Consider the following 26826-nt stretch of genomic DNA (forward strand, 5'->3'; position numbering starts at 1 on the left):
ATGTATACTACTCTTCCTTCTTTTTTCACCCAACCCGGGTCTTCCTTAGACGAGCGAAATGCTCACTTCTTTTTGGAATAATTGACCATCTATTCATGCCATCTCTCCCGTTCTAACTCTACTTTTTTTTCGTGAACTCGAGAGAAAGGAGGAGGTGTCTTATTTGACAAAGGCCATAACAGCATACCTAAAGCTCCCATTCGCGTAGCCCCTCCTCATCGCCCTAAACGCCTGGAGGAACGCGATGCCATCGCGACCTTGGCTGAAGGCGAAGGCCCAGAGAGCTGGGTTCTGGACGAGGGACCAGGAAATGTCCCTAGTACGGTCGCATTAGCATCGGGTTGCCCTTGCTTTGCCCCTGGGTTTTTATGCTTACCATGTCTTGCTGACGTCGTTGCTGATATCCTTCGGCTCCGAAACGACGGAGAAACCAGCCGCCTTTGCGAGCTGGACATAGCCCTGCTGCGTCTGCAGCGGCGGGAGAAGCATGCCATCTTAATGCCCAAATCAGTTCTAGATCCTCAACACAGATCAGAGGGAGAGAACTGAAAATACTCACCCTCGATAGCCTTGATATCAGCATTCTCCCCTTCCAACCCCTCCGCCTTAAACCAATCCGCAATCACCAACTTTCCCCCCTCCCTCAACACCTTAAACGCATTCCCAAAAAAGTTGTCCTTCCCAGGGATGTGACTCAACGCCTCACTAATCCAAACAACATCGAACCCCCTCCCCTCAAACTCCCGATCCATCTTCTCAGCATCCATCTCCACGAACCTCACCTTCCCCTTTTCTCCCCCCAAGGAAATGAACCCCTCCGCATCAACCGCAGACGACGCCCCGTTCTTCTCGGCCTCGGTTTTGCTTAGACGCGTGGCCATCTCGACCTGCTTGGGCGAAATGGTTATGCCAGTTACGGAACAGCCCAACGTGGTGGCTAAGTAGCGGCTCGTTCCGCCAAGGCCGCATCCGACGTCTAGGACGCGGAGGGGAGAAGGGGACGGGGACGGGGGAAGGGAGGCGCTAGTTAGGAGGAGGCGGATGAGGTTTATTTGGGCTTGTTCTTTTGATTCGGAGGTTTTGGATTCGGGGGTTGGCCAGTAGCCATGGTGGATGTGTTCGCCCCTTTTGCGTCTCGTTTCAGTCCCCCCCGATCAATTGAGTTCTTATTCTACGCGGGAAGTGAAAAACTCACCAGAGCCGAAGGTAGTAGTCGCTCGCGAGATCGTAGTGTAATTTGATTCTATCCTTCAACGCCTGCATCGTTCCGTGCGCTAGACCCATGGGCGTCTCATACTTGACGCTCAACTCTGACGTCTCGCCGCTAGTTGTAACCGGTCCTTGAGTCGATGCCATCTTGTTTATTTATTTCCCAATAAGGTCAAATGAGTTTGAAATGTCCAAGGAAGATGAGAAACTGAGTGGTCTAAGAAAGTTGAAGCAGAACGAATAATGCAGACTGGTACGAGAATGTTGTGAAACGGGAAGTTGCTGCCCACCTGCAGCTATTTCGTCAAATCCTCAACGCTTTTTTTTTTGGCCTCTTCTTAGGTTGGTTGCGTTTGGGCCTGTTCTTGGGTAGCTTTTCGCTGCTTTGGGTTTGTTTCAATTGATGCATTGATATTGTTACACCCAAGCCCAAGCTCGCTCTTTTCTCCGCATTCCCTTCTCCGCATTTCATGGAGATCGCCCAAAAATATCGCTGTTAAACCTCGAGAGCGGCTTTACCTACGGCTTCTCCTAAACCTCTGGTCGTCAGCGTTTCTGCCACCTCTTTACAAACGCGCTCTCTAATTATATTCAAGTTCACAATCCGGTTCGCGAGTAACTCACGCGGGAGCGGAGGAAGAGCGGAGGGTGAGATGGTAACCCCTGCGTTACAGCCCACGCCCTGGAATTGACAGGTAGCGAGAAATAGCCTAGCTGAACGTAGTCGTCGCGTCATCATGAGAGGTGGCGGGTAGCGCAATCGCTTGATGTCCAGTCTTAAATGCGGCATGGCATCTGGGTTGAGATTGCAAGGCGGGAAAGCTGACGCCAGTGCCCGAGTTTCGTGGTATTTTTGATCAGTGGCGCAAGTGCATCCTCCAATTGTTCCTCGGCCAGAAACTGTCACTCTGATCAGGTAGAAAAGCCATATAAAACGAACCAGAAAGAACCGTTTCTTCGATATCATCTCTTGTTTTAATCCGCTGCAATGCATCAACGACAGCCTCTAGCACAACATCTAGTAGGCAGATCTTGGCACGAGAGTGTACCAGACATGAATGTGAAACCCTATACTCCCTAACCCATCCCACGAACATTAAAAACTTGGAAGCCATCATCAACATATATGTAATAGAAGAAGAGAGGCTTGCAACCACCTCTCACCTCCCATCCTTCAACTCCCAAACCTTCGCCCTTCCCGCCCCCCTCCTCTCCGCAACATACTCCAACATAACCTTCGCCTCCGCCTTCGTCAACCCATCAATCTGCACGCTCAACACCTCCACAATCGCCATCTTGCTCAGCTTCTGGTTCGCAATCACCGCCTTCTTGAAGGCCGGTAACAGCTCCGGCTTCGTGATCTGCGCCTGTGTCTTCCCCGTCTTGGTATCCGCGTCACCAGAGGCGTTGTCGTTGGTATTTGAAGACGTCGTCGCTGCCGTCGCTGCGGACTTGGTGCCTAGCGCTTCGAAGGCGTTGGTTGGAGCGGCGGGGGGTGGCATCGTGCCCTTTGACGCTGTGCTCTTAGGCTTGGGTTCGGGGTCCCAGTATTGTGTCGAGAAGGGATCAATGCCGCAGTTTTGGTCGAGGTTCCCTGTAGATCGTTAGTGAAGAGTCCTACATCTCTCGTGAGCCCTAGACAGCATACCTAGAATAATCTCCATACGATGCGCACGCATGCTAGCCACCGGCCCAACACCTTGTGCATTCTCAAAGCAAAGCCCCGTACTCTCCGGTTCCATGGTATTCGCAAATATCCGCCTTGCCACGCCCGCGTCCTCCGAATCGTCAAGGAACCCATCCATATCATCCTCATCCTCGAGGTCCTCCTCTTCCTCGTCGAGGTCATCCAGATCGTCGCCAGGCTCATCATCTTGCCACTCCGCTTCGGAATCGTAGTCGTATTCCAGATCGAGGACCCTCTGCGTTGGACGTCGGGCCGCTCTTCGAAGACGGGCGGGTCCGAATTGGTGAGGGAGGCAGGTAATCGTACCGTAGTATGGCGGCCGTACGTCTTGTCGGAAGCAGAGAAGCTTCATTGGGATCGATCGGAGTTTCGCGAGGGCGCCTGCGTTCGAATTGTCGTGTAGCTCCTCGATGAGGGCTCTCACGGGCGGGTGCATCTTGCCTGTTCGATTCGGCGGTTGTATAAGATGGAACGTGTCGATTGGATTGAATGGTTTCACGGTAACGTCGATACCTCGATGTCCGTTCACGTACTCGTCCAGAATCTTCGACTTGGCCTCGAGAGTCTCTTGATCGGCAATCGGCAACGAGGTCGGTGCCATACGCACATGTTCCTTGACAAAGAAAGGCTGAAACATCCGCTCGTACTCGCTCTGTGGCTTCTTCCGCGGTGTCGTCGTCGTCGAAGCAGTCGTGCCGCCATCCGTCCCCGCCTTCGCATCCACCGCACCCAGTGTAGCCGCAGCCGGCTTCTTCGGCGTAGCAGGTGCCTTGAAAAAAGACTGCAGCCTAAGCTGACTCCTCTCCTTCTTTTCCTTCTCCTCGCGCGCCTTCCGCTCCTCCTCTTCCTTCTTCTTCCTCTTCTCCTCCCGTTCTTGCTGCTTCGCCGCCTTCGCCTCCTGCTCTTCGGCGTCCTTCTTCGCCTTCTCGGCTTGCCTGGCCGCCTTGGCGATTTGCTTCTCCATGTCCTGTTTGGCCTTTTCCGCTAGTTTCTGCTGTCGTAGGTCTTCCCTTTCCTTCTTCTTCTTCGCTTCCTCCTCGGCCTTGGCGGCTTTTTCGGCGGCTGTTAACCGCTTCCGCTTGGCGGGTGGTTGATTTGCGGTGCCGTTCTTCGGCGTCGGACTCGTTCCGGGGGCCATGGAATTCGGGAGAGGGCTCGGCGAGGTAGCTCTGTTCTTGGTGGGTGTGGGGCTGGGTGAAGGGCTGGGTCTGGGTGGGGTGATGCTTCCGGCGTCAGTTAATGACTCGGGACTTCTTTGGCGCGGAGGAGATTGAATCGAAATATCTGGAGTTGGAAGAAGAGCTAGTTAGAAGGTAAAGGAAGAAAAATGTCTTCAATCAGTTGGTGTCCCAAGTCGGGGGAAACAAAAAAGAAAAAGCAAAGTAAAACGGATATTGGGCTAAAGGGTGCTACTCACGATTAGGAGGATTGATGGCGCCATTGAATTCGCAGGGCTTAAGAGAGGAGACGTCGTTCATGACGATGTCTTCTGAAGAATATTCCTCGTGGGTCCTTTTCCTCCTCGCTCCTTCCATCTCTTGCACGTTTGGTGACATTTCTAAAAGCGGCATGATACGCTGCCGCCTGGCTTCGTTGGCACCTTCCCTTGAAATATTCGGCGGATATCGCGACGTAGTTTGATGAGGGCAACAGCGGCGGTCGGTTGGGGATTGAACGAATTGGTGTGCGTCTCGAAGGAAGCTCGATGGTGTGAATAGGGGATTTGGAGATCTGGCCAATTTAGTGAGAGGCGGTGATTCGGATGAAAAGAGAGTGTTGAATAGTTGGACCAAAAGATATTCCCTCCCCAAGACTAGAGTCAATATCCGGTCTCAAAAACTGAGAGGAAAATTGAAGGCGTGGGTGAACAGAGCTTGATCTCAATCGAGTCTTCGAGGGTGTCTTGTCGTTGAGAAAGAGAAGCACTTAACAGACCACACGCGATTGCTCGTTCCTGCCGTCCATTGCCCTTTGCTCTTTACGCGACCCTGTCGTGTCTCGCGCCGCCCCGAACTTAAGAAGCTGATTGGACATGCGTTTATACATCGGATAAATTATTAAAGTACCGGAATATCCTTATGTAATCATCTTCTTCATTGCCCTCCACCCCACCCAAGCCGTTACTGGCCAGTCGGAGCAAAGCCGATCTGACGGGGCCTTAGTCCGCCAGTATCCCGGATGAATCGCGGAGGGGAGGTGCAATTACTAGAGCTGTGGATTGTAAATAACACCGGTGAACGTTCAGCTCTAGTTCAAGATTTAAAGGTCATATACAAACAATCAACTTGTCCCAGGCAGGCGCAAAGTTTGCCAAACAAAATTGATGCCTTGATATTTTCAAGACCGCAGCCTGACCTTGGCAAAGTTTTCTTTCTTTCTTTTTTTTTTCCCCTCCCAAACACCCAAAAGCTTGAGCCAAAGACCAGAAGCCATAGCCCATAAATCGTCGTCTCTTCACCATGGATCGTCTACCCCCCGAAATCCGGGAAATGATCCTCAGCGATATCCCGCGTTCCAAATGGCCGCTCCTAGCCACCGTCTCCCGCGCCTGGCAGGACACGGTCGAGATCCATACCTTCAAGCGAATCGAAGTGAGGTCCACTTCCTCCCTCTCCATGGATGTCCTCTCAAGTGCGGCGGCATTGACCAGCTGCCGCGCGGCATGCATCAGATCCATCATCTACACCGTCGAACTTCCCGCCCACATCAAACCACCTTCCAAGGAGGCAACCAATTCTACGGGTGACTATGTCAACGCAGAGGACATGAAGGAAGACAATCGCGCCTTCACAGACGCCATCAGGTGTCTCTTCAATATCCTCGCAACTTGGCCTACAAACACGGCAGCCATTGATCTTAGGATTCAGGCCACTTACCTTGAGCATGAGACGTCAGAAACGGCACGAATTCCCGAATACGCGTACATTGCTCTTGAGAAACACCCTCGGTTGCCGCTCCTGCATTGCGTCGGCGGTCTCGACATGACGCCTCGCAAAATTTCCAGGCGCCGGTTGCCTAGCTTTGTGCCCCTACACATCGCGCTGGAAACTCAGGCGCGGCTGTCCAAGCTCTGCCCGAACCTTGTCCACACCCGCTGGATCTTCTACCAGCCGGGGATTTGGCTACCTCTCCTCGAACAGATGCGCACCGAAGCAATCGAGGCCATGATCCCGGCTGGTCGCCATAGCAAGCTGCCGCTTTTCCGCGACGGAGCTGTCCTGAGATTGCGTACCGCGGGCTACATGCAGCCCCACCACCAACGCCTACCTAACCTAAACTTCCCGCTCACGTATGATCCATTCTGCGCCGCCATGCGCAACATTTCTCTCAACCTGCGCCGGTTTCACTACAGCGGCACTGTAGACCCAGCCCTCTTCTGGCGCGCCGACGAAGAAGATGCCGAGACAACCCCGCTTCCGCGCTGGGACTTCCTCGAGCGCATGAAGATACACACGTCCCTTGGCACGTCTTCGGGACAGCGGCTCTACCGCGGGGACGGAAGCCACCCGTCCAACGAACCCTTGCCGCCCGACGCTCCATCGTACTGGCCACCGGGGTACGGTCACCCTAGCGAGGACGGCGACGCGCTCGCCTACGCGAGGCGAATGCTTTCGGAGCAGAGCAATATTTACAAGGAAGACGACCTCGAATATTCTCTCCGCCCGGTCCCCAATACACCGGTCTTGGAACCGCTGCTCATAGCCTTCGCGCGGGCTATCGGAGCCATGCCCAAGTTGAAACTTGCAAAGCTCCTTATCTGGCACGGTTCTGCCTTCAGAATTTACATCAACTACTCCGTCAAGTACAAAGGGTACTTAGGCGAGCCCCTTCCTGGATGTACCAAGAATCCAGGTTCTCAGTGGCCGCGCTTGTTTGTCCAACTTCGTGACGGTCTGCGGCTCGATCCGGGGATAGTCGATATCTTTAGGGAGTCGGCGAAGAGAGTCCAGGGGAGGGAACTTTTGGTTCTGTATTTGCCTGAGGGAGAGTCGACATCGGAGAATGGGGATTAGAGGGAGTAGGGACTAAAATGGGCGCCTTAGACAGAGTCTCACTTGAACTTTCTTTTGCGATCTTGGATTCCAATTCACACAGATCCAGAAAGGCGTCGCAAACCAGCCACGGTCTAGATCTCCAACACACTCACGGCCGACCCACCCAAAATACTGCAGGAATACACTCGAATCGGGTGTCGATAGGGTTACAGAGCTAGGTCCACATTAATAGTGTAGTGTATTGTCGTTTAGGCCTGAGCAGATGAGACGGTGCGAGAAGAGTAGACGACCAGACATGAAACAAAAGCTGCTTTCAGACACTAACTAAGCCTTGCTCTCCTGTGTAATAGAAGTGAATAATCAGAATGTGGGAATTGGGTTTTCGATCCCTCGGAGTGGGTGTGAATATTTGATTAATTGTTTAGCCACAGGAGAGGGAGACCTTGAATCAATACTTACAATCCTTGATTTTCTGTGTAATAAGCCCTCTTACCGGCTTCTAAAACATCTGCACAGGCTCACCCTGTCTCGGCCTCTTGATATCAACCTCGACAACCTTGACTAGCCCTATCTTATTTGCTATCACGTTGTGCGTTGTATTCATGAAGCCCACAAACTCACGGTTCCTCACATGTACGGAATTCATTATCTCGAGTAGGGAATCGCCCTCGAACAGAGCTCTCGAAGCCGCCTTTCCCAGAAAGTACCAGAAAGGAAAGACATAGTTGAAATCGCACTGGGCGCCTACATGTGCAAAGACTCGCTGTTGCCTTGCGTCTGATATTCTGACACAAGGGAAATTGTCGTCAGTAAACTCGCGGATTACTGGGGAAAGACAAAGACGATGAGGCGGTATCGAGTTGTTTTATTCTTACTGAACTACCAACTGAGAGATCGTTTTCAAATCGAAATTATTGGGGTGGCTCTTACTGAGAAGCTCGACGGGAGGCAATGTCCAAGATTTGACAGCCTCGCGATAGGGATCATTTGGGTTTATCCGTTTCAAAGAAACAGGTTCTTCAGCGGCCGAGTCCGGCATCGAAACGTCTGGCGCCATCTTGATGGTTTCTTGGAATGTTCGCGTCTAACTTGTCAGTGAGGTTGAGAGGCGAAAGGTGAAGGGTAAAGAGTGAAAGAAAAGCGAAATCGGCCCAGAGTCTCGAAGTTGGAGGGGAAACATGCGGGTCTCCGGAGCGTACAAGTCCTACTTAGACTCACTCACCTTTTTTGTGAGCGAGAAGCTTCCAAAATCGAAAAAGGTCAATTGGTGCTACGTTGATCGTGTTGGCGATGAGTTTCGAGTTTCGAGTTTTGAGTCACAGTCACGTTGTGAATCGCCTGGCTGTTCAGAAGTTTGAATGATCTATCAATTGATCAATGGTGAATATCAACAAGTGCTTGTCTGTCCAACGCCTTGTTGATTGATTTGAATTGATGCCTATCGGCCACTGTCTGCTTGTTAAAGATACGTCGATGAACGACATCTTGAAGCCAACCAACATTCATGTAAGTGGGAATAGGTTCGTCTATCGGAATTTTCGTCGCATCAATCGTTGGCCACCACCTGTGACTATAGGCGAGATCATTTTCGAGGCTTGAAAAGGATGCGACTGCGTATAAAATCACCCGCGTTCCTCGTTGATGGAGGCGGGAGGTGTCTCGAAGCACCATTCCCATCCCACCCTGCCTTCAACCAAAGCCTATTCCAAACGACGAGATAGCACCTTATCCGACCTTTTCGAATCTACTGGTTTTTCATTCTATATTACTATCCTTCATTTGTTTCTACCCCAGTTTACGATATATATATATATATATATATATATATAAAGACAGCCAACAGTAAGTGACGATCCGACAAGACATTAGAGCCCAACCAGCCTCTCCTACCTTGCTCGGGCGAAACGTTAACGTGAATCTCCCACCCTAGGACATGTGCGCCCATATAGAATTCACCCACCCTGAGTGCGGACACACGGTGCGCTACGGTGAAATCTATTGCGGACGTGGTTGTGCACAAGAGACCTGGGGCACTGTTGACTGTGGAACCCTTCCAGGCAAATGTCCGTCCTGCCTCCCGCCGACGCCCCCAGACTCGGACTAGAAGATCTGGAGGAGACCTACAGAGGAGATCTACAGAGGAGACCAATGGAGGTCATAAAGATTGAGGACGGTGTGGTATGAATCGCTCCGTTGACAGAGTGGGGGGTTCGGCTTAGGAGTTTTATACACACCTTCGTCGTACGTCTATGTGGTTGGGGTCTCCTTAGACGTACTAGATTTTAGGGGCAACTAAACGACTACTTTAAAACTATCGTCCGCATTTCACACTTTGTGTCGCAAGCTGGGCTTCTCCTGGAGAGGAAGACGTTTCACGGCTACTGTGGACCAGAGCCCTGTCATGGTCAAAGATTCGGAGGCACTGTCGAACGATAAGACCTATCTAAACAGGCTGCGCAGTCTACCAACTTGTGTGCGACCAAAAGAACGGTAATGATGAGGGCCTCGCAAAGCCCGCCTCCTATGTAGTAAAGAGCGCAATCAGACCTCTCTCTCATCCTCATCAAGGTGCCCGCTTCTTGGTCCAAGACCCTCGTCTCCTCGGCTCCCAGTCTCGATCCGAAGGCTACCATACGCCGGTTGCCCCCTCCAAGACCCAACCTAGCCCATCAAGGCAAGTATCCGGGTCGCGGAAATATTATAATATTCAAGCCGTAAGTAAGTAGTGAGTGACTAAGAACTTCCTGCAGACCTTCTCCATCAGCCCAAGCGCCGCTTCTCTCGACCACTCTTACACCATCTTACAACACAGCTCACCTACTCGTTACCTCTCAGCATCCTTCTCACTAGGAACAGCTCATGTTTCAAAATATGCTAGTCTTCAAATTCACATAGGTCAAGTCATAGAAAAAATAGTTCAAAACGAATGTAAAGTCATATTCTCCCCGGACACCATGCATCATCTCCATGTAAATTCCCCATAAGAGTACAGAAAATAATCGCGAACAAAAGAAAGCATAATAAACCGCTAAATATGCCGACGATAGCGAGAGACTCCAATACTCCAAACGAATGTTATAAAGAGCCGAGCAGGTTGAGTGGCTCGAAAACGAACCCGCCCCAAGTCCTCTTAGGGGTTGGGGGGTCAAATCCAGGGGGAATATCCTCCACTAATAGTTCCTTTCCTTTTTCTCTTTCCGAAATCCTTTCCTTCTTGTTTCTTTTCCTTGGTGGGTATCATGGAAAATAACAAATGTAAAAAAAGTAGCTCGCACACACGCACACCAAAAAAAACCGCCCTATCTCCTTCTCTATGCTCCTTCCCACTCTTGCATTCTTGTGCAGGCGTGGGTAACCTCTTCAAGTGAGGTATATGAGATGATGCAGCCGAAAAAGAAAGAAAAAATAACAAAATAAAAGAGATAAAAAGCGATTGTGACTGGTAGCTCAAAGCGAGCGAGGGTATAGATAGAATGATGGGGAGATGATTTGGTCAAGAGAGAAGACTCTTCTCCGTCGAGGAGAGGCGCTGAGTCCGCGCAGAGAGATAAATAACGAATGCCGTAGGGACGAGAAATCTAAAACGATGGTATATATGAAGTGCGGAAAACCCGCTTCTGGTCGCTGATGCTGAGGGGGGGAAAGACAATAGCAAGGGTTTTCGTCGACCGATCGTACCGATTAATCGGGGTTCGCAATGTACAAACGGCCCGCCGACAAGGTCATCGTCCTCTCATCGACGCTCCCTCTTCTCGCGAGGTCGGTAGGGTTCTTAGTACTCTTCTCCCGCACCAGGGCAGAGTGTTGTCTCGATTTGCTCGCTAGCGCTGTATCGGTCTCGAGGTCAGCCACGTTGTCGGCACGCTCGGCGCTAGTACTGGTGCTGTGAGACTTGGCACTAGCAGCGTCCGAAGGACCAGTCATAGTCGGCGTAAAAGCAGAAGCAGTAGCGGTAGCAGTGCGTGTGCTCTCTTGCCGGTCCTCGGCGAGGCTGCCCGCGCGTTCGGGAGTGCCGGACGGACTCCTCTGCTTCTGGCTACTGCCGAGACCGCCGGATGTGCGATAGGCGAGATTCCGTCGAGCACTGGCAACACTATTGCGCCCGCTGCTTCCCGTCCTACGGTGGTGCAGCTTGTTGATGCCGTCTTCGTCGTCGCTGCTCTCGCCCTCAACTTCGGTAGCGCTCAACCTGGGGGGCACGCCGCCGACGCCAACATGGTTCTCGCCGGAGGCGTAGCCCACGACTGTAGGTTTTCCGTGATGGCGGATCTTGGCGGCCACCTTACCGGTGGTGCTGATGCCAGTACTTGTCCTGCCAGTAGGAGATCCGCCGCTTAACCTCGGGGTACCAAGCATGGCACGGCTCGCCTTGGCCTTCGCGGCTCGCATCTGTGCAGCGAGAGCGGGATCCTCGGGTTGGGCACGGTCGCACCACACGGTTCCCTTTTGCCTCCTGAGAGCAGCGACGTAGCTTATAGGGCGGGGGCTCGCGCCACCTGATCGAGAGGAAGTTGATCTCCGGAGGTCGGTCGTCGGCGAGGTTCGGTAGGCGGCAGGAGGAGGCATGGTCGAGGAGGTGCTGAAGGTATTGACGGATGGCGATCGTCGCGAGTAGGGCATGTTCTGTTGCGACATGGCGTGGGCGGGATGCATGGGTATAGGGCCTTGAACGGGGAAAGCCGGGGGAAATATGTTGGAAGACGTGGTTCGGGTTCGCGAGTGGGTGTAAACGGCTGCAGAATCGACCGGTCCTCTTCGTAGTTGGGGATCGAGCATGGTCGTGGTTGTGTGGTGCGAGGGAGTAATTTTGCCTTTTTTGGGGCGGGAAGCAGCCGGACTTTATTTCAAGGGTGAGAGGGGTCTCGGAGCTGAAAAGGAATGTATTGAGATGGGCGGTCTATCCTGGCCCGTGGGTTTTCTGGTCCAAGTGGGTAGGTAAGGCAAGCCACTCCTGCACGTCGATTTTTTTTCTCTCAGTCCAGGAGGATCCAGTAATTACTTTTTTGGTTTCCTGCAGTTCTTCTTGGGGAATGCTTCCGCGCCGAGTGTCTTAACCGCGACTCTCTTGGAACTTCTCGAATGGGAAGGGCTTGTGTCGGTTGTCGTAGAATTAGGTTGCTTTTGGGCCCCTTTGATTCAACGTTCAAAGGGCGAAAGAAGACGGAAAACGAAAACCTCAATCGCTTTAAGAGCTACAAAAATGCGTAATGGTCACCGAATAAACAGACGAGGCGCGCGAGGCTATTGGTAGCTCCCGAGAACGAAATGGGCAATATGCGGCAGGTGGTGTGGGAGGACAGGAGCACCGAGGCGTTCAGGTTTTCGGGGGGCAGAAGGGAGCCGCTTTTCTCCGCGAGAATCTAGAGCCTAGAACAGAGTGTTGAGTCGCCTAACGGTTTATGGGTCTTGAGCGAAGTACCGCTGGCGTGTTGACGGTCTTGCGGAGTTTGGCCCACCGAAGCCGAGACGGAGGCGAGCGACAGGCAAGGGATTTTATCGAGGTTATTCGGAGGAGTGGCTCCCTGTGATCATATCATGGTAGGGTCCGAGACAGTGACGTTTTGGTCGAATTGGGCAATTGTGTGGGGCGACGAATGTTTGAGGAATAGAACGAATATATTGGATTCTGAGCTGGACGACCAGCTTCGGAGAGTTGATTGATTGAATTGGTTGAATTGAAGCGGGTTGCTGTTGCGTGTGTCTCGAACATACAAGCACAAATTGAGGCGAACGAGGCAAATTAATATTGAACGTCGATTGAAGTGCACGAAAGGACGGAATCAATTCGAGCTGAGCTGAGGGGTATTTTGGAATTTTAGCTTGGGGGGCTGTTTTCTTCTTGTTTGGCGAGGAATTGCTCGGTTTTTTAGTTCGGGGTCGTTCCTGCTTTCGGCTTTCGGTGCACCGTCTGGCCTGGCCAGGGTAGTAGCAACGGTGGGTGGATTGGATTGATGGGCTCAAGTCTTGGTGTCCGTCCGACTATCGAATTTGGACCTGGGGTGCCACCAGTCTTACGTGTACCGGCGCTTGCTGGAGGGAAGACAACTGCAACGAAAAGGAAGAGATTGTTGGAGCTGAAGAGCGAGAATCGAGGGTCGAGGATTATGAAAGGATTATCAGACGACGAAGAGACGCTTGAACGGATTGCCGAAATGAAAGGAGATCAGAAGAGAGCTGAGCACAGCACAGGGCAAATGAAGACAATCGGAAGGAGCCAAGCAAAAAGAGGTCAAAGAGTTGAATCGTGAAATTGGCAGGTGTGACCAGATCGCTTTCAGATCTTCTACAAGGTGGGAAAGGGTGAAGGAGGACAAGCGAGTAAATAATACTTGTACGAAGTACTTTTTCTCTCTTTGTAGCATAGCTCTTTCCTGTTGTGATGGTGCTGATGATGTCGTAATTACCAGGATTGGGTTGATTGATACAAGACTACCTTTGTACAAGACCACAAGTACTTGACAACAATGAAGGGATTGATACTTCGTATGTACCAGCAAAACAGGAGAGAGTAGAAGCTATGATGTTTGGCCTGCCCTGGCGTGGCGTGGTCGTGCCCTTCCAAAATCTCCAAAGCCTCCCTGTCTGCTACTTTATTTCGTCAAATGCTTCGACTTCGACTTCCCAGCGACGTACGAGTACCAAATCTCTTCATCTCTTCAAGTTCTGTTCTCTCCGAGTTTTAAAGTTGCAACTTGCAGGTGGGCAGATGGTCAGTGACAAAAGAGGAAGAATTGGCACGACACACAATGGGAACATCAGTGCTGAGATGACGCCGTTCAACGTTGCATCCCAAATGGGGGGCAAAGGTGGGCAAGGTGTGGGCAATGAGGGCATGAGGTGGGGGAGGGGAGAGTAGGACAAGGGCAATGTGGACACCAGCAAGGTTCAATGTTGCATCGAGCCCAGCTCTCCTTGGGTCTCCTCACACACATCGTCATTCGTCTCGTGGCGAGATGGACTCCTGAACCCTGTCGCGCATTGGTTCCCAACCCACACTGAGAGGGAGAACAGAAAACGGACCACGATAAGGATGGGCAACGCTTAAGACTACCAGATATACCAAGTAATTCCGTGACGATGATATGTCGCTTGTCCCGCACATCCGGCCTCGGGAAGAAGTGTTTTGAAACTGGCGACGAGAAGTTGAGACGACGGGCTTACGTCTCCTCTGGAATCATGTCCATATTTCCGTTTTAGACCAAGAACTGGATAAGAGCGGGATTTCTACTTATTTGTTTATTTCTTCCATTCAGTGCTGAGGTGAAATTTAGGTATTCTAAGTAGATTCGATTGATGCCAGGTCTCGCAATAATGACATCCAAATCGAATCCGTCAAACCGATCAATAGAGCTCCTGTGGGGCAAACTAGAAGCTTACTCGTTGGTCTTGACGTATTGATGGGCTCAATGGTCATGAAGTTGCCCGTTCCTGTCTGGTGGGTTACTTGGTGGGTTGGAACTTGGTATGGTCGCGGTGTGTGCCAGAGTCGTGGCAGCGCAAGAGGATGCTATTGGTGTGACGCAATGCTTCATCCTTCACAGGGCAGCATTCGCTGTATTATTATTGCGCACTAGTCCAAAGAGAGTCGAAGGGCTGCATTGTGCTACACAACCCAATTGATTCGGCTTTGATCCCCGGCTTTAGCGATGCTGCCCTGTGAAGTGGTTGACAGCAACGACAGCAACGACCGCCAACGACTGGCATCGATGCACTCTCGAAGTGAAGGGGGAAATCAGGTACGAAGTAAGGTTCTGCTGTTCGGCGATGAACCTACGAAGCAGACAAGTCCATGTTGCCATTGATTAATCTGATTTGATACTCCTCCCAACAGCCATCGCCACACACCACCTTCAGACGTAGCTCACGATAACCGCTGCTATTACTCGACGGCCTTTCTCGGCCCTGTTGGTACCAGAACCGTTTGAACGATCGCCCCCGGACCTGACGCCAGCTCAGCTCTCCCAGGAACCGCTCTCGCCAAAACACCAAACCTCGTCCGCCCCGTCTTTTTATGCGCCCACTGCCACTCCTCCACGTTTTGCACACCATCCCGTGTCCTCCTCCAAGTGGTCGGCGGGTTCTCTTTCTAGAGCCGCCGGGTTTCCTCCCAGCCCACACACAACCCACACCCCAGCATAAATCCTATCGAAACTAGTGGTCGAGAAGCGCCGACTTTAAAATCCGTTCCGCTCATCACAAAGGGTCATGTCATCCTCAGATGCACATTCCCCGCCTGTTTTTCCCCTATCAAGTGGGATCGGCCTTTTTTCATGTTATTTTTTCCTGTTCCTTTTTCCCTGTTATCCACGCAGAGTTTAAGCCGACGCGGAATTCGGTGCCGGCTCGGGAAGAGTGGACCATCATGACGAAAGGCACATAGCAAAAGCCGAAAAGGAAGCCAGAGGAGGGTCTGGGACAGGGTATTGATCAAGTGGCTGCCATCGCTACTAGGGCCTTGGCGAAGAAAGAACGTGGTGGACAGGGACACAATGAAGCCAATAGGTCACTGAAAAGTGGGCAGAGAAAAGTGAAACCTACGAAGTATCTTGAAAATCGCGGGCTAACTACTCCGGTTGACCGTGAGGGGCGAAAACTTGGAGAGGGTAAACCAGTAGTAGCCTGATGTGATGAGCACCAAGACCGAGGTCGCAAAGCAAGGCAAGGTTTCAATTTTCCTATTTCCCACCTTCACTTGAATGATAAACAAGCGAGTCAATCACGACCTCGGGTCAAGTGGGCCCCTGGGGTCTTGACATCGCCGCAAACTCAAAATATTTGAGAAGGATGCACGCTTATTTTCGGGTCGCAGCCGTGGTCGCTGGGTCCCTCATGAACTGACCCTCCTCCTCCAAAAATCAACCCTCAACCACTCACAGCTTCCAGCCGAGTAAACAACATGCAACCACCAAGTACCTGCAGCCGCGACTTCAGACGATAACAAGAGCAAAGGGGGCAGGAAAGGGGGCCAAGAAGAAAGAAAGAGGACGCGTCGCTTGTGGAACGTGAGGGTTTTTCATCTAATGGCAGTGTTGCCCGTCCATCTTAACAAAGCTCAAACGAAGCGAGAGATCATCAAGATCGGGGTGGAATGTAATACTTTGTCCATCCACGATCGTGCGAATATGCGTACCTCACAGCGTACGGAGTACAGACCTGCACTAAGTCCGATCAGTTTTTCCATCTGCATCTGCATTTGATGTTGTCTTGGCTTGATCATGATCTAAAACTTTTAGGGCTTGGCAGGACCCCGACCTTCTCCGGCATATTCGAAGGATTCTACTTGATTTCCTGGAAAAGGCAGGCATGAAGCCTCACATGCAGTAGTGGTGGCAATTCATAAACTATCATGTAGTTTATATTGATATATCATTTGTAGCGTATCCGTACGGAATAGTCTCGGCATCAGTTTCATTTTCGATTGTGCGCCTTCCGCCTTTGTCTTGGCTGAATCTTCGCGGAAGGCTTCAAACGCAGATAAGAACTTCCACCTTGAGCCTTTCAGAAAATGGATCCTTGCAGCCCACACAGCATGAAGAAGAGGCAGCACGACATCGATAGCCTGCCTAAGAGGCCACTGAACGACTAAACTACATCATTCAGGTCCCCACCCGCGGATAAATTACCAGATCGAGTTGGCGGAGTCTGCACTTTCTTCGAGGCTGACCTCACTGACCCACGAAGGCGACCCGCAGGATGGGAAAAGAGCAGAAGGGCAGAAGCATCAGACCAATGTTGCATTTCGCCGATGACAGCGCAAAATCGCGATTTCATTTTCACCCCCGCTTTTCTTCCAGCCTTGTCTTAATAGTGCAATTAATGCATTCTTAACTTTTATTCTCTCTGCCCCGCCAGCTCTCATCAGTCGATGTTGGACAGGATGAGGTCACACTGTCGCATCAACGTAACGCTGGGAAGACAAGCCCATCATGAACTTATCAAACTTCTGAGCTCGAAATGTTAACCGCGAGATAATTGGGACAAGTACAGCACAGATCAGCGACAGCCAGCTAGCCGACGGCTTCATCCTGCAAGTAGTACTCAGTAGATTAATCACACTGCAGAGTAGCCTCACCTGCCGGAATCTCTCTCGATTGCTCTGCTCTCTCAAGATGGTAAAAAAACGTACCACTAGCCAACGCCCTGCCCAAGCTCCTTCCCCCCATGCTCATCATGCAAATGCTCTTGCTTCCACCCATGCCGAGGAGATGCACCCAGGAGCGGTGGGGAAGGCACTAGTGGAGACTGCCCTGTGCCGTGGTACCGCTAGCACGAGTCAGCAAGGGGTCTTGGATGTATTTCCCCTCCTTCCAGCCAGCTGAGCAGGGATCATATTGATCCTCCATCTCCAATCCCGACCAGTAGCCCAAACCCTCCAGAGATCCTCCATTAACGCGGCCGGTCCGACTGATTGGGTCCCATCGATACTAAAAGACCTCCCCACTGTCGTGGTCGTTCCCGCAGCCACTCAAACCCTGGCCGCACCGAACGCACCATTTATTCGCGCTGCTTCGGCCATCCCCGTGGGCTGCACTAGGGCCTTGACGTATGCCAGATTGCATAAAGGTGGGGAAGAAGCGACCACACTATGAAGAAGTGCAGAGAAAAAAGGGCTGCGGGAAGCAATATTTGACGAAAGCTCCGCACTGGCGATGAGACTCTGACAGCAGCTTCAATAAACAACACAGGTATACACACACACTGCACTAAAGGAAAGGAGAAAAAGAGGCGCTAGGGCAGAGAGCTGAATTGCCCTCTTGGGGATGGGAAAAACCCCGCATTGGTGTCTTCTTTGTTGATCTTTGCGTCAGCCGCAGATGGAGCTTGCCTGGAACCAGCATCGGGTTCAACAAAGCCCATTCGGAAGGAGATGGTGGCTGTTGCCCGAGGCGTTTGACACCTGGCACAGACGCCATCTTGGTCTGATTGTGTGAATAGTTCTTTTTTTTGTGTTTATTTTGGTTTTTGTTTTCCTTTTCCTTCCTTTCCTTCCGTCTCCTAGCCCTCGCGAACGATTGAGGTCTTTTTGTTTTCGGGCTTAACGCCTTGCATATCTTGCCGATTTCTCCCTTAGTCCTGCTCATCACCGCTTTTACACCGCCAGTCCCCTATAACATGGCGGTCTGAATCTCGACTTCTTCCTGCTAAAATGATGGAATTTCCGGAGAAGACGATATGCGCGCTTGCGGTGTCGGCCAAGAAGGGGAGAAAAGGTGAGGATTGACGTGCCCAAATTGGAAGGGATAGTCGATGGACGCGTTGCAGCCTTGTCATCCTCCAAAGTAAGAATACACGGTGAGGATGACGGGATAACGTGGCTTCGAGAATAAACTTGCGCGAATGTCACAGTGGTGATCGGATTGGGAAACTAATGCGAATTTGAACTCTTTTTCCCGTTTGCTTTCTTTTCACGGCCAACCTGCAGAGTATTGAAATGTCGGGGACATGCTGTGTTACCCTCATTGGATGCACCTTGAGAGCCCATCATCCCACAATGAGAGTTGGATACTTTCGTAGGACTTCAATCGTTTCGTTCCATTGGCGAGTGCCAGCAGCGCGTCTTCTGTTCTCTTCGGGTCATCCTGTCTTCGAATGATGCCGGTGTCAGCTCGGCCCTCACTTCATTGGCCGGGCGTGTTGACAGAACGCAGTGAGCATGACCTGAAGCTTTGTCAATATCCCTTCGGTCAGGAATCAAGAAGTAGATGACGCGCCAGCTGCGGGCTAGGTGGACGTGTAAATGTACCTTGAAGACTTGCTTCGAAAAAGGGCTGATGAGGCCTCGGATCACTCGCGTCGACAAGTAAGCTCCCAAGCACCTATCTAAATCCACAGATTTCCAACAACTCCTCTTTTGATCCGGCGTTGTGGTCGGCTCGGCTCATATTCCATGGCGCTTAGGTTGACTTCTAGAAGACTCTCATGGAAACCAGGTATCAGAAACTGCTTCATAATGACAAGGCCAAGACACGGCTCAGTGTATGACGCAAACGTAATATCAATCATATTCATACAAATTTAGAAGTGAAGAAACATATCTAGACGGAATCTCACCAACTTTTTTCAAACCCTGTTCAACCCTCCTAATTACCCCCTCTACTCAGCCGTATCCCAAAAATCCAACCCAATCCCCAAGGCATCACACTGCTCCCTCTCCCCCAACCCCGTAACTCCCCCATCCCACTCCAAAAGCATCAAATTCGGGTCCCTCGCGCTCGCCGCCTTCCACTTTCCTACACTTCTCACCTGCCCCAACGTCCCCCAGTACCCCCTCGCCTCAAGATACTTCTCACTAGGATTCGGATCCCTCCCCCTCGCAAACGCCGTCCAGTAATCCACAACAAGCTGCATAAACGGCACATCCAACCCATCGCGATCGGGAAGCCCGCCGCGCAGCACCGTTCCGAAGACGATCATCTGCTCTCCCGCATGGCACTTGGAATACTCGAGGCTCGGGTCGCCGTTGGGAAAGGCGTCGGTGGCGGGGGGTCCGCAGTGCGGTTGCGTGTAGCCGGAGGGGTTGTACGTGCGGTTGAACTGGAAGGCGTAGAGGTCCTTGAAGGCGGCGTATTTGGCTGCTGCGTGGTTGGATGCTTGTTCCATGCATGTGTAGACGCCGTCGGTGCCGACGCGGATGGCGTAGTGGAGGACTTCATCCGGGTCTGGTGTCTCGGAGAGTGGGAATTGCTCCGATGGGAGGATCGAGTCTAGGGAGCGGCCGAAGCGGTTCTCGAAGGTGTTGAGGATTGTGGTGATGTTGGCGTCATCGGCCGTGAAGGGAGCGAATTCGACGCCGAGCTCGTCGCGGTTGGTGCCTGTCATGAGAGCGACGTCGCCAGTGAGCCCGCTGCCGTCGAGCGGGAGGTGGTCGACGTCGATGTACACGCCGTCCTGGACGAGGCCGGCGGCAACGTTCTTGAGGTTGACGAGCTCGGTGGCATTGTAATCCCGAAGGCACTCAATGGCGTCGTCGGCCTCGTCGCAACCTGTCTCCTCGAGAACGCCCTTGGTGATGTGCTCATAGGTGTGGTTGGCGCTGTCCCAATAGGCAATGTAGCCATGCTCATTGTTGGTGAGACCGGCGGGACCGGACTGGCTGATTGCGTTGGCAAAGAGACCTTCAGCCTTGGGTGAGGAGAGAAGTCCTCGCACCATGACGGCGCCGGCGGATTCTCCGTAAATGGTGACTCTGTCCGGGTCGCCGCCGAAAGATGGAATGTTCTTCTTGACCCACTCGAGTGCGGTAATGACGTCGCCCAGGCCATAGTTTCCAAGGTGCTCTCCGTCGTCAAAGGTCAAGTATCCGAGGTTGCTGACTCGATAATTTATGGAAACGGCGACGACATCTCCGCGAGAAGCCAAGCCAGTACCGTCCGTATTAGGGTTCTTTCCAGATCCGCTCGTGAACCCCCCGCCGTAAATGTAGAACATGACGGGTTTGAGCTTTTCCTTCTTCACGCCTTCCGTGGGGGGAAGAGACGACGTCCAGATATTGAGAAAGAGGCAATCCTCATCCATGCCGCTCTGAACCTCGCCAATGGGCTGAAGGCATTCGGCTCCCGCGGTGAGCGCGAAGATGGCGTCCTTCTTGGTAGGAGTAAAGAGGGTGGAATGTTCGAAACGCTCGGGCTTGGCGGCATAGCGGATCCCGCGGAACTTGAAAGCAAAGAAGTCGCGGAAACCCACAAAAGTCTGCTTGCCAACAACGTGGGAGAGGTGGAAGTCGGTGGGGTCGTTGTTCGTCTCCGACGTAGACACGGGGGCGCTCTGGGTGCAGAGGCCGGGGAGCTCGTTTTCGCAATTGACATCAATGACCTTGCCATCTGGGTAGATTGCGCGGCAGGCTTGGCTCTTGGGGGTCTCCTTGGCGACCCAGAAGAGCTGGCCCGGATCAAAGTTGTCGAGATATACCTGGTAGGAGAGAGAGCTATTTATGCCGGGTTCGAATTTCGCCGTGTCAGGGTTCCAAGGGACCTCGTTCAATATGGAGCAAGCCCTTTGGAATGCGGTGTAGATGTTCCAATCATGTGCGAGGATGGCGGCAGAGTCCTTGACAGGGTCGTCTAAGTTCGCGAGACACATTAACTCTCTGCGCGTAGGTTGGTGGGTCTAGGTCATTGGTTCTCCTCTTACTTGTTAGATCATTGTAGGTGAGAAGGGTCAACCCCCCGCCGTACACATCGGGAACTTGGTCGCGAGGCTGGTTACGGCTTGCTGCGCACACAACTCCGACAGCGGCAAGGACCGCTGCAGCGGAACAGCTTCTCATCTCGGAAAGTTTCAAGCCTGTTCTCTTGAGGTGAACGAGCGTATGACGCGAGAATTCCTGAGCCCAGGGGATAGAATCTCAACGAGAGGGCAGGTTTGGCAAAAGCTTCCTGTCGACACACCAGACGAACCGGGTCCGGAGCTCCCAGGAGCGGCTTGTCCCATTTTTACATCCATCTCGAGCTGACGTATTTTCGTGGTCCGTTCAGCTTTCATCTCCGCACTTTCAGTAAAGGTGCCCGCTCACACACTATGCAAGTTAATTGCTGCATTCCAGCGAGCCCAGTGTTTGGATGAAGGAGATGGGTTGATTTATAGTGACAGCAGACCAATTTGGACGGGATCCCCAGGAGCGAGATTAAGATGAACGGTTTTAACCGGCAGGCTGGAAGATACTAATGGCTGGATTAAGCAAGGCATGGCCCGGCCATTGGCCACTAAAGATCAACGGAATGTAAAGGCAGGGCGGCGCCACCCTCAAGAATGACATCTCGGCTAAGATGCTCTGGACCAGAAAGTCGCGATGGGGGAGGGAAAGTGGCGGATCGAGGAGAATGGTTAATCCGAGCCAGCAGCGTCGCGTTGAGAAGGGCTGGGAATGCAGAGCTTCCATGTGCTGCACGAGAGCTGACGACTGTCCCTGCTGGGACCATGGTAGAGTGATTGGAGATGGGAACTGAAGACTTGAGCCGGTTTGATGTTTATTAATGCAGAACTGCGTATGAGTCTGTGTCCATCTCCAGAGTAGGTCTGACCACACGGGAGGGTTGGCGAGGAACTCGAAGAGACTAGAGAAGATCCAGGACTAATAGAATGAGTAAAATAAGAGGAGTTGTAAAAAAAGGCTTGATCATGGATTCAATTGATGGACGAGGATGCGACACGATACTCCACGAGATTAACAACGCGACGACACACGATGCACTCAATCTCCGACCGAGAATGCGATACAATTTACTCCATACAGAGCAGAGCTCCACCGTTGCGTCTTGCACCCTCCCCTGCATTTTGTCGGTGCGGGGAAGGTTATTGTGAAGTCGGTCTGTGATGCCGTTTTTTTTTTTTTTTTTTTCGCTTGGTGCCTCGCTCCTCCTTCCACCATCCGCTCCGCTCCTCTGCCAGGGCCTTCTTCATCGCGCCTGCCCCACTGCGGGCCAGACTCGGCATCGCTGCGCATGTGTCAAAGAAGTACCTCGCACATGCTGTCCCGTCAATTGCTCCTTCTCGTCACGGACGCTGCCCGAGGAGGGAGTCAAAGAGAAAAAGGAGGGAAACCCTAAAGCGAAAAAGTACTTGTACTGATACTTCGTAGCAGAGGCGAGCTTGTAAGCGAAGCTAGGAAGGAGCCGGGGACAAAGGGCGGGAAGCTGCGATTGAAGAGTTGAACTTATTTTCTCTCATCGACTCAGCTCCGAACACCGCCGGAGACGATAGGCTCTAACCTTGATTCCAGCTAACCTAAATTGCAGCCTGTAGCGCTTACATAACCATGTCTGCTAGTGCGAGCTGGCCGGTCCTTCTGGACCCTGCTTCAACAAAAATACAGGCCTTGAAGGTGAGATGATGGCGAATTGACGAGGGAAAGCCTAATGCTGCAATTGGTGAATTTGTCTGGCAAGAATCGATCCCATTCCAGCCATCGACAAAGTAATTGATGCGTCTTTGACAGTGTCAGTCCCAGCATCAGTGTGTGTCAATGCCCTTGCAGACACGCAAACACGCATTACGCATGAAGCTGAGATATAATAGGTCAACGACAGTCAATTGTCCACGCATCGCCAATATGCTCAGCATTGATTGATACCACCATTATCAGCCGTATTATATTCAGATCGAGAGGTGTCGAGTGCCTCTCGGTCGTTCTCTGTTCTCCGCCCAGTGTCTGACTGACCGTGCCAGCGTCACCTGCATTCAGTTACCGATTTTGATGGCGTTGCGCTCCGACATGGACCGACCAGCCATCAACCCAAGCCGCCGCTATCCCACGGATCCAGCCACAGAGTTTTCCTTGATCGGCATCCTCGACCAGACTTTGCTTTTCGCAAAAAAAAAAAAAAAAAAAAAAAAAAAAAAAAAAAGAAATCTCTCCTCACAGTTACTTCCTCCTGCTGCTGCTTCACGCTGCCTTGCCTGGTTCCGTGACATTCTGGCTACACCACGATGCCACGATAACGCACTCTTCCGGTAGCAGTAGGCGAGCATGGGCCTGGGCAGCCCATTCTGCATGGAACCCTGATTTATCTGTCCAGTCGCAGACCGCAACGCTACACCTTCCGCATTGTGCCGATGCATCTCCCATGATCCAAAACTCCCTTGCCTTTGCCTAATACATAGTGTACAATGGGTGCAGTCTAAATGCCTAGACCCTTAACTCGCACCTGAAGAGACTATTGTCGCTCGCCCATCGCTCGTTGCTCATTGCTTCGACGGGACGGGCTGGCTTGTCGTCGATGTGCTTGTTCCACTCTTCGCCTCTCCCCTAGTTCCATTTCTGTCCATTCCTGGCACCCTTCCCCTCAACACCTGCATCTTTTGTTGGCTCGTTTGGGTTGTGAGTCCGAGAGTTCTGCACCAGCGTGATAGAATGAGCCTACACCGGCGGATTAGCCAAGCACATCAGCCTGTTTGCTTTTGGGGATCTCTGCTGCTCCTAGCCAGTTTGAGTCCGTCGCTTTAACTTTTTTGAACCAAAATGCACGAGCAAGGGCCCCGCCTCAAAACCATGCATGTTCCCGATGCGCCGACACTTGCTTTGTGTGCCCAGTCCTCTAATACCATTGATGTCTCTCTCGACGCCCGTTCTCGTGTAAATGTTTGCTTCTTCAACACCTTTATTCATCCCTAGATGCCAGCTTTAATCCTCTCAATTTACTTTTTATTGGTCTCATTGACTTGAAAACCTCGTGTCCTATTCAATATAGGCACATGCACGACAGGAACGCTGATCCTTATCGTCATTCCATACCTCGATCCTTATATACTCGCTGGGTCGCTGTGTGCTCTCATCCTCTCATTTAACTCTTTACGAAATCTCCGCGTGTCCACCTGCTCTAACATTGAAATCCCATCGGTGTAACAATATTGGTCTAGAGTGCCCGTGGGTCGCCAACTGAAGCGGGTTGAAAAGTTGCGAAGGACTCTCAACCGCAATTAGAATCCTTGTCTCAGGCGAGGAACAAAACAATCCATGATTCGCCTACTAAATACCTCGACCTACAGGTTTGAGGAATTTCACATTCATATTCCGCCATATGCCATTTTATCGCACACCTGGGGAAATGATGAAGTCCTCTACCAGGACCTGGCCAACGGCATATCGGCTTTAACTCACCGCCAGGGCTTCGCGAAGGTCAAAGGATGTTGCACCCAGGCAAAATCAGTCGGCCTCAACTGGGTATGGATCGATACTTGCTGCATCGACAAAACCTCTGGCGCCGAGGTGTCCGAAGCCATCAACTCCATGTATGCCTGGTACCGCGACGCCGAAGTATGCTACGTGCACTTGGCCGACGTGCCAGGATTTCGCTTTTCAGACAGCCTATGGTTTGAACGGGGTTGGACTCTGCAAGAGCTTATTGCGCCGAATTATGTCGAATTTTATACCTCGGATTGGATTGAAATCGGCACCAAGTCGAGCCTGGAGCCGATCATCTCTACTGCCACAGGCATCAGTGTCGAAGTCCTGCGAGGTACCAAACCACCTAGCGCTTGCACCGTTGCTGAAAGACTCAGCTGGGCCGCTGGCAGGCAGACCACGAGGCTAGAGGATGAAGCTTACTGTCTTCTGGGCATCTTCGACATTAACATGCCCATAATCTACGGCGAAGGCCGACGTGCTTTCGAACGGCTCCAGCAGGAGATTTTAAGGCAATCAGAAGACTTCAGCATCCTAGCTTGGTCTCCTTGGGTTGGCCGACACCCTGTGGGATCCTCGTCCTCCGGGGTATTGGCCCGAAGCCCGGCTGCTTTCAAACGGGCCGACCTAACTTCCCATCTACCGGCGACCACCTTTGGATTCGACGATGCCGAGTCGATGCTCTTCGCTGACATGGGCTCCTTGGAGTGGGGTGACCTTGAGCCGCACAAGTGGAATTCCAGGTCGAACCGCTTACCACTGCATCAGTTCCTCTTCGATCCTCCCTTGATAACTAGCCGGGGAATTTCCGCGACGCTGCCCATTGATCTGAATGATCCAGATGGCATGGAGCTTGATTTGGCCCAATGCAGAAGCGGGACGAAAGAGGTCCTAGCTTGGGTATACACCGACGTCTCGCCCACTCGTTTGGCCTCGAATACCTCGCGAGCCCCCTCAAGGAACAGCTCACGCACGGGAAGCCGACAAAGTATTACAGACCATGGCATGATGATTTGCATTTGGCTCACCGTCTCCTTTAACAACCTTGATGATCTTGAAACTCCCCTGAGAGCGGTACGCACCCCCGGGAAGGGCCCGGTATGTGTGCCGATAGTTTTCTTGCATCGCTTCCAGGCTCGGCACATGTATCTGCAATACGCCCCGGACAAGCAAGTTCAGGAGAGCCCAAGACGCCGGACTTCTCTGGGTTACGAGCCTGCTGCAAGGTCTCTGAATATCGCGCTCAACGAATGTCCAAAATCGTCTTGGAGGATCAAGACCGTGTCTCACTATCCGCAAAAGTCCGTCTTTCAGCGTCCTACCGCCGAGACTCGCGATCCGCACACAGGCGAAACCATCCCTGGTAGGAACGGCGCTGTATGGAGCTCACCCAAAGACAGCTTCACAGTCGTCACATCAAGCGGCAAAGTAATTGAGGCCGCCGGGGCATTGCGACTGACTCTACAGTGTTCCGAAGAAACCGCTGGGGCATTGCGACTGACTCTACAACGTTCTGATACCAAAGAAACCGCCGGCCAGTTCGTCGCTCTCTTTTCCCACCCTCATCCACACCGCCAGTTTTCCTGCTACCTCGAACCCGTCGAGGAGCCGGATCTGGAAGGCGAGGAGCAGCATTTCTGGTCTCGGTTTCTTTCAAGGAGACGGCGGACGAGCAATGATATCCTACCACAGGCGACAGATCGGAGTTCTTTAGTTTTTGCATCGGGAATGTCTGTGAAGGCGGCGATTAGGAAGCAAGGGGTTGGGCCGCTGGGGACGTTTATTCCGACGTTGACGTTGGGGGTGGTCAGTGATGGGCGGGCGTTGGCTGTTATGAATCAGCTTTTGTCGATTGTTAACTGATGTTATGAAGATTTACGATTGATGGATGAATCTGATATTGTTCCAAATATATGTATAAATTGTATGGATTAATGAAATCTATTGTCTGGATACGCAGTCTCAGTCCTCCAGCAGAGACAGTTTACATGCGGAATCGAACGCTGGATCTCTCGGCAGCCAGTACTTGGGATCACGACCCGGGAACTGGTAGGAAACCACCGGTGTAGAGGCGAGCGATGGATGAGGTTGTCTGCAGTTCACCGAGTGTCTGACTAGACGGAGACGATGTTCAGAGAGGAATTCCCTTTCAGAAGGGACTGGACAGTTGGATTTACGTGCAGCATTTTTATTTATTTGGTTGTCCCTCGATGGCGACCAAGTCGGGTCTAGCGGCTTCTGGCGTAACACAGCCTTGATCACTCAATTTCCCCTTCGAAGCCCACATGCCACCTCACATCGACTCTTTTCTGGAC

The 26826-nt window shown here is 52.1% G+C and overlaps 2 protein-coding genes and 4 pseudogenes across 2 annotated transcripts; 2 read left to right on the forward strand and 4 right to left on the reverse strand.

Annotated features, from left to right (window-relative positions):
• Nucleotides 1–159: 159 nt before the first annotated feature.
• Nucleotides 160–1356, reverse strand: SAPIO_CDS4078 (uncharacterized protein; the record flags this gene model as incomplete). Its single annotated transcript, XM_016786724.1, has 4 exons — nt 160–316; nt 377–494; nt 560–1125; nt 1196–1356. 4 exons carry the CDS (start codon nt 1354–1356, stop codon nt 160–162), a joined length of 1002 nt encoding a protein of 333 aa, XP_016643700.1.
• Nucleotides 1357–2369: 1013 nt separating this feature from the next.
• SAPIO_CDS4079 (putative chromatin assembly complex, subunit p90) lies at nt 2370–4452 on the reverse strand (the record flags this gene model as incomplete). Its single annotated transcript, XM_016786725.1, has 3 exons — nt 2370–2803; nt 2858–4180; nt 4314–4452. The coding sequence occupies 3 exons, from the start codon at nt 4450–4452 to the stop codon at nt 2370–2372; spliced, it is 1896 nt and encodes a 631-aa protein (XP_016643701.1).
• Nucleotides 4453–5355: 903 nt separating this feature from the next.
• SAPIO_CDS4080 lies at nt 5356–6909 on the forward strand (annotated as a pseudogene; the record flags this gene model as incomplete).
• Nucleotides 6910–10572: 3663 nt separating this feature from the next.
• On the reverse strand, nt 10573–11667 carry SAPIO_CDS4081 (annotated as a pseudogene; the record flags this gene model as incomplete).
• Nucleotides 11668–18984: 7317 nt separating this feature from the next.
• SAPIO_CDS4082 lies at nt 18985–20970 on the reverse strand (annotated as a pseudogene; the record flags this gene model as incomplete).
• A 3373-nt stretch (nt 20971–24343) lies between these two features.
• Nucleotides 24344–26374, forward strand: SAPIO_CDS4083 (annotated as a pseudogene; the record flags this gene model as incomplete).
• Between the last annotated feature and the right edge of the window lie 452 nt (nt 26375–26826).

The sequence above is a fragment of the Scedosporium apiospermum genome (assembly GCF_000732125.1).
Source record: "Scedosporium apiospermum strain IHEM 14462 chromosome Unknown SEQ_SAPIO_0090, whole genome shotgun sequence".
Lineage (NCBI taxonomy): Eukaryota > Fungi > Ascomycota > Sordariomycetes > Microascales > Microascaceae > Scedosporium > Scedosporium apiospermum.